Source organism: Fukomys damarensis, unplaced genomic scaffold, assembly GCF_012274545.1.
Source record: "Fukomys damarensis isolate Sample0158 unplaced genomic scaffold, DMR_v1.0_HiC HiC_scaffold_39, whole genome shotgun sequence".
Classification (NCBI taxonomy): Eukaryota; Metazoa; Chordata; class Mammalia; order Rodentia; family Bathyergidae; genus Fukomys; species Fukomys damarensis.
Genome location: NW_022900951.1, coordinates 123,917,473 through 123,925,466, shown reverse-complemented (window position 1 = coordinate 123,925,466; position 7,994 = coordinate 123,917,473). Strand labels below are relative to the sequence as shown.

General features: G+C 44.3%; 1 protein-coding gene across 1 annotated transcript; it reads right to left on the bottom strand.

Moving 5' to 3' along the window:
• Positions 1-6,239: 6,239 nt before the first annotated feature.
• Positions 6,240-7,247, bottom strand: LOC104848174 (melanoma-associated antigen 11). Its single transcript, XM_010604012.1, has one exon. It carries the CDS (start codon positions 7,245-7,247, stop codon positions 6,240-6,242), a length of 1,008 nt encoding a protein of 335 aa, XP_010602314.1.
• Between the last annotated feature and the right edge of the window lie 747 nt (positions 7,248-7,994).

Below are 7,994 nucleotides of genomic sequence, written 5' to 3'. Positions count from 1 at the left end.
TAGCTGATCCCAGTTCCTCTCTCCTGCTCCCACCTTAAGCAGGCACCTCAGAACCAGGGTCTGAGTTCCAGGGCTATCCTGAGGCAAAAGGGGTGCTTACCTGAGAAGTCTCCACGGCACAGGCCAGGGTTGTCAGCAGAGGCAGATGTGGGCTATTTTCAGACTCTCAACCTGGGACAGAGCTTCCTCTCTCGCCCTCAGCCCCTGAATTTAATCTAGGCAATCTCAGGTCCTAACTTCTCAGCTCACAATAGGGGCAGACCTGAAGCACAGGTCTCAAAGCAAGGCTCTTTCTCTCCTCTCCTGGTGTCCTGAGGCAAAAGGGGATGATGGGCTGCAAAAGAGGCAGAACTGGGTTGTTGGGGAGCCTCTCCCTGCCTGAGGGCTTCCTCATTGTGTCCTGAAGCCTCACCTTGACTGAATGGAGCCTGGTACCGCTGTGCTCCTCCCACTTATGCAAGGACCATAGTTCTAGGCTCTCACCCTCCTCTCCTGGTGCCTTGAGGTAAAAGGAGTGGTTCCCTGAGCCATTATTCCCTGGTGTCAGACTAGCAACAGAAGCAGGTCTGTGTTACTTTGGGGACCCTCTCTCTAAATTGAGGCTTCCTCACACCCTGCCTTGACCAAACCTGAGCCCTTTTCTCCTCCCACATGAAGTAAAGTGCTTAGAAAAGTCTCCTTCAAGAAAGACAAAGGGGCAAGAACCCACTGACCCCCTCATTCTAAATTATCTGTGTCTTTATTCTCCATTTGCCCCCTCTGATTAGTCATTCCTAGCAGGCTTGTCTCCAGCAAGGGAACATGCAATGACCCCTACCAGGGAACTTTAGGAATAAATTTACCCCAGGTTATCCATCTTATCAGCAAACCCAAGAAAGGAAGAGGATCAACACAGCTCTGATATTTTCAACAGCTTGAATGAGAAACACTATCAACATGAGGTCTAAAGAAGTAGGGGAAGTGAGAGGGGTAGAAGAAAGGTATGAAGGGGAATTTTAAAAAAAAATTAGAAAAGGAAAAAACATGGAAACAAAGTTTTTGTAAATAAGAAAGGGTAGAGGGGGTGAAGGGAGGGCAGGGGAATGGAAAAAAAAATGAGATCCAAGATACGATATGTAAAGGTACATGATCCCAATGGTGAATGTAACTATACTGTATACCAAAATTGTACCAATAAACTTAATGCAAAAAAGTAAATAAATCTCCATTTGCCAAAAAAGAACCTTAAAAACAAAAACAAAAACATGAACCACAGTAGGACCAATAGAACATGGGAAACTGATCTGAAGCGAAGACATGGGTAAGCTGTGACATGAGTAAGACCATGGAATTTAGTACTGTCTCAGGAATCTGCAGAGGTTAGACCCCTGGAAAATTGACTATGAAGTTTATCCCAACTGGCACACAAGTGTGATGAGAAAAAAACTTCTTATGAGGAGATGTATGTTCATCTTCTCTAATCATGAAGGGGGACAAAGTGAAGAGGTGGGTGTGTGAGAAAGAATGGTGATGGGTCCTGTAGGATTTGTTTCTAGAGAGATATGTCCTTGGCTACCAGATCTGGCTCAAGCCTGAGTATCAGAGGCAATTTGACCCTGAACATTTTTTCCTACAGGCAAAGAGGATGCTGTCTCTTTGTGTCCGTGCACTGATTTCTACCTGGCTGGGGAGAGGTGGTGTATGTGGGACGGCAGGGTCTCTTCCAGGAACAGCACAGCTGTCATTCCCACCACACCTATCCCATGGTGGATTTGTTCCTGGGCTTTGTTCTGTTCCCCCTATGCATTTCTAGAGTTTCCTCACTGTTGTGATTGTTGATACTTCATACTCCTTACACTAAAGTTTGGAACTCCTCCAGATTTTTTCTAAGCTTAAGGGTTGTCTTTGGCTGTTTGAAGTCCTTTGCATTTTTTGGTGATTGTTAAAAGTGACTTCCCAATTTCTGCTAATAATCCTGGAATACTGATTAGAATTACTTTGAATGTCAACTTACTTGGGAAGATGTGACTTTGTAACACTGTTGAATTGTATGGGTAATTATGTTTATATCTTGATTTATTTACATTTCCATTAGCTCATCTTTTCATTGTATTATATTTCTCAATGCTCAAATCTTCAATACATTTTGATAGATTTAATTCATACTTTCCAACCTTATTTTAAATTATACTGTTTCACTTTAATTTCCATTTGCTAAGTGCTGTGTAATGTGACAATGCTAAACACAATGTTTAAGAAGCATCTCCCTAGTTTATAAATCTTGCTTATTAAATGTCTTTTTATGATAAATATAGAATTTTACTTCTTTATTTCCAATGTGAGTTTTCTTATAAAATTTTCATTTATTGGACACAAACATAGGTAAAATAATGAATAATTCCTTGAACCTAATCCTGCTCTGTGAAATCATGAGCTTTAGGGCATATATTAATCAAGCCACTGTGAAGAGATTTCTCAAATTAATTTCTACAGGCAAAGATCCCCCATAAATTCTGGCACAGGAATACCTTCCCTGTCACTCCTAAGCTGTAAATCTGGTCACTACACCTATTTGGTACAAAGAGGACCCACAGATTATACACAAGACTAGGACACCCATTTGAACATGATTATTCACTACAGTCTTGATAGGCTGAAGCAAGTGATTCCATGAACAAACACACAAAACTAGTGGAAACTAAGGGGACACTGGGAAGAGGAGGTGAGAGAAACATTCCCTGCTAGTAGCCAATGGGTGAATTGAGAAGATGCTGCATAGAAGTATATGAAAGCGAGAAGTGGGATGATCCTCATCTCCACATGGACTTAGGTGTGAACAGATTAGTAGGGATGCAATTCACGTAGACCACAAACAACACAGATTATGGTCATGGGGGGGGGAAACATGGAATGTACAACCAAATAGAGTGCCTGTGGGAAAGTGGAAGAAATATTGTCTCTTTGCCTCATCATCCAGCAAATTAGGGCTTGGGAAGATGAGCAGGATTGGCTAGTGAATCTGGAAGTCTCTTTAAGAGTGTTAAGAAAATTCCTTTCCATTTTTCTCTCTTTTTTAATCCCTTTTCCATTCCTTCCTTCCCCCCTTTCCTTGTTCCCCTTCCCACTTGAACATGCTCTTCCTACTTCTCCAAATCTACCCTCCATTACGATCCTTATTTACTCTTCATGTTTCTAACACAAAAGAAACAATGCTATAAACTTGTGGGCTCAATTTATGTCACTTAAGATTATGCCAAAGGAAGGGGCAGGGAATGAGAAAAAAGAATAATTAAGATATATTATATATAGGTACAAATTCTTTGTAATGAATGAGATCATTATGTGTGGCAAATGTGTTCCAATAAAAATAAATAAAAATAAAAATAGGAATAAAATAAAGAAAAATTCTCCTTCCATCAAGTAGACCATCCTCACCTCCTCAGCAGATCCCACGTCACTATGGGATCTACTGGGGAAGCTAGGTGCTATCCTAGCCCCTCTGCCAGGACTGGATGGGCTGGGGGTGTAGCTGATGACCCAGCAGAGCCCACGGGGTAGGCACTCACTTTCCCAGGAGGAGTGTGTAAAGAGAGCTCAGCAGGCCTCTCTCAGACCACGGGGAGGCTTAGAAACTTGAGGGATGCGACGGAAGTCATGTTGCTGGGATGGACACGTGAACGCTCTGAGGAACACAAGGGAGTAAGTGAAGACCCCGTCTCAGAACCTGGTGCAAACACGAGGTGAGTAGACCCACACGAGCACCTTCTGTTCTTCCTCTGGAATCTTCCCACCGAGACACCTGCCCTGATCTCGGAGCACACCCTACTCGTGAAGCCCCTGCTCCCATCACTTCACCACCTTCTTACCCAAGCCAGTGCCCTTCTGTGATCTCTGTGTCAATTCAGGCACACAGCAGAATGAGGAAGTTCCGGAGGCCCCTATGCATGGGGCTGAGTGAAAAGCCTTCCCCGGAGAACCCTTCCTGCAAACACACCTGAACGACCGAGACTGGTAACAGGTTTCAGCCATTTCCAGCAACTGAAGGAGAAACACAATCAAGATGATCCTAAACAGGACCAAGAGAGTATGGGGAACTGCATCCCCTGAAAGAAAGAGTTGGGCAGCCCCCAGTGACTTGACTGAGGTCAGAGAGCTTAGAAGTATCTGTGTATTCTCTACAAGTCAGGCTCCTTGGAAACAGTCAACTGTGTAGACAATTAATTTTATCCTAATGGACAAGCATGATGAAATTAAAATCAACAGCAGATGTCTCTGTGCCTCTTCTTTGATGTTGGCAAGAGTGTATTTGTGTGGGTGGGTGGGGACACCCACTGGTAGGTACTGCAGGTAGGGGTTCCAAATTTAAATCCTATGGAGCTAGATGTGGCAGATAATCACTCAGGCATGACCACTGAAAACAAAATTTTTTCCATTAAATTTCATACCTTTGGTAAAGAAAGGCTGCTGTCTCACTTTGTGTATGAAGTGTCTTCTACCTAGCTAGAGATGGTATATGTGGAGTGAAAGAGCCCCTTGCAGGAGCAGTGCTTGTATACAATTGTTGTGACTCAACTCTTCATTTTGTTTTGTTTTGTTTTGTTTCTGAGACAGGGTCTCCCTGTGTAGTTCAGGATGGCCTTCAACTCACTATGTACTTCACACTGGGCTTAAACCCCAGGTGATCCTCCTGACTCAGACTCCAGAGTGCTGGGGTTACAGGTGTGAGCGACTATGCCCAGTTAACTCTCTATATTTAAGTGCAGATATAAGAAATCATTCAGCTAGGTCCCATGCAATGTAAAATATTGAAATATTACTATTTACCAATCTCTCAAAGGGGCATCGACATGGATGCTGCCAAGACATCTAAAGCTTCCCTCAGCATAGGGATCTCTCCCCCACCCGGGGAGAGACACATCACTGCCTTCACACCCACACCCTCCTCAGCCCTGGAAACCGCTGGCCTGTTATTCATGTGTGTGAATACCAAATAGTTTCTCTGGTATGAAAAACTAAGTGTAAATAAGGATCAAAATGTTTAATTGATATTCTGTAATAGGAGGAAAAGGTCTAAAGGAGTAGGGGAAGTGGGAAGGGTAGGGGAAAGGTAAGAAGGAAAAAGAAAAAGTATGAGAAAAGGAAAAAATGGAAACGAAGCCTTTGTAAATAGGGAAGGGTGCAGAGGGTGAAGGGAGGGCAGGGGAATGGGGAAAAGGTAATAACCAAGATATATCATGTAAAGGGACAAGATCCCAATGATGAACACAACTGTACTGTATACCTAAAATGTACCAATAAACTTAATGGGAAAAATTAAATAATTACAAAAAATCCTATCTGCTCCCAGTGCATGTGGCACCAGAGGCGCACAGGAAATGAGGATGGTGGGCAGCAGGTCCCTGAGGGAGGATGACTAGGAGGCACAGGAACGCCCTCTGTGATGATGGACAAGGCATGGATCCCTTCCTTTTCTTCAAGCTGGAGATGCTGAGCCAGAGCTCATGGAAATCCTCCCCACTCTTTATTCATATCTCCACCACAGACACAGGGCCTTTCAAAGGGCACACATACAACAAAGGTTTGGGGGTCAGTGGTCCTGTGAACACATGGGTTTCTTTATTCACAATAAATTTCCCTAATAAAATTGAAGAAAAGAAGCATATCCTGGTATACAGTAAATACATTTTTAATAGTATAGATCAACAAGGGAAAAGAAATAGAAAACTAAGAATTGATTTTCAAACTTATGTCTATCTCTAGGCTCCATCCAACTTGATTTAAACTTCATACACATTTTCAGGGAAATTCCTATTCCACTTCTATTTTTCATAAATAAATTGAATGGCTTGCCTGTTTGTTTGACAAAATAGGAAAAACTCTCACATTTGGAAGGAAAAAAGAAAATCCATTTTTTATCAATATCATGCAAAATGGCATTCACATCAGAAGAAGCAATCAAACATCAACATCACAAAATTAAAAATACATGTGAGATCCATTACACTTCTTCAAATAAGCTGCCTAAGCAACTTCAAAAGGAACAAGACTTTAAAAACCAATAAGGGAAACACATGTCCATTTCCAAGTAACCCAAATGGAAGAGACATCAAGATGCTATGCTCTGTGTTTTACCCATGCCCCGACCCTTCACTACTTAGAAAACTGCTTGCTCTCCACAAACACAGACTGAGAATGAGGCTCATTTCACATGGGGTGGGGACTAAGCCAGTGAAGTTGTTGTGGAACACTCCCTGTCCCTGTCACACATCTTGCACCTCAGGGGCCCTGAACATACTATTTTCTTCTTTCAGAGCCTCTGCATATAGATGCGGGTAAGACCTTGGATCCACCCTATTAAGCTTGGCCACATGCTCTAGGATTTTCATCTTGCTGGTTTCATCATGGGTCCTTGGACCCCACAGGAACTCATGGAGAGCAGGATCACTATTAGGAACCTGCTGATACCCCAGGTACTCTTCCCGTACCAAATCCTCTGTGATGAACTTCCAGGGATCCCCAAAAACAATGTGCTCCATCTGAGCTAATATCTCCCATTTTATCACTTGTTTCCTTAGGTCGTCTTCACTGACTCGGTTGCCCTTTATGAAGATTACACTCAGGATGAGTATCAAGAGGTCAACTTTGGCAATGATCTGGTCATCTTCATCCAGTATGCCATTGTAAGTGAGGCCCAGGACAGGGAGAAGCTCATATGTTTGGCCAGAGGGATCCACTGCCCTCATCTCAATGCCTAAGCCCAGGCACATGCACTCACAGAGTTCCCTGAAGATCAGAGGGAAGCGCTCATGGTAATCATTATCCACAACATGCAGCATTTCCTCCATGGTGATCTGCTCCTTCTTTTGATATTTCTGGAACAGTAAGCTCACCAGCTTATGTAACTTGTCATTCAGGAGTACACTGCGCAAGATCTGAGGGACATTCATGTCCTGTGAGGTCGTTGAACCCTCCTCTTCTTGCCTGCCGGAGCCCTCACTGCATTGGCTCCTTTGAGTGGAAGCCATGGCACTGGGGAGAGAGGGGATACCCTGAGGATTCTGAGGACAACTTGGTATTTCTGGCCCAGGCTTTTCTATTGGTGTGGATATGATTACATTACAGGAGGGAGAGGATTCAGAGGAAGCAGAGGCTGCTGCTTCCCCCTCACCCTTAAGAACCTCCACACCCGTGAGGTCTCCTGCACTATTTTGGGCAAGATGACTTCCCTGTAGCTTGATGTCTTGGCTCTGCTGACCGTGGGGCATCATGATGTTCCGTGGGGAGACCAAGAGTTTGTTGTTGAGGACTCAGATGCCTAGAGGAGAGAGGGAGACTATTAGTGTTCTCAGCTGAGAACAACACACTTGTTGCCTCCCACAAAGATCCGTTACAGGTCTTTCTTTAGGGAGTGTTGTAGGGTTTTGCAGTCTCCTGCCTCTTGCCAGTCCTGTCCCCATGATCCTGGGACATGATCAGAGGCTGATCCACAGGCTGCATTGGAACCACAGAGGAAGACTCAAGACAAGATAGCATAGCACATGGATACTGGGTACTATAAGGTTCCTTTACTCTGGGACAGGTGGAACCCTAGGAAAACATCACAGTATGCACTGGGCCTTGACTCCTGGTCCTTCTCTGTTTTGTCAACTGATGACACTGCCTCACACCAAGATCTTCACTGCCCGCCTCCTGGGGTTCCTGTAAGAGACATGTACAGCCCCTCAGGCTGCAGACCTCAAGCACAGGCCCTGTATTCCAGCCTTCAATGGGAGAGGTGGGTTGGACTCTGTGAGGTCCCCAGTTTTCTGGGTGAATCATCCCCTCTGTTCTCACTCATGGCCCTGAACTGTCCTTGAGCAGGGCCTGGACCCCAATTCTTTGCTAGCCTGAGGCAAACCCTCAGAAAAAATTGTCTCCTTCCCTGAGGGGGAGCAACATGCTATGGGGGGACACACATCTGGACATAGATAGCTGCCTGGGGCAGCAATTGGAGGTAGAAAATTTCACTGGGGTCC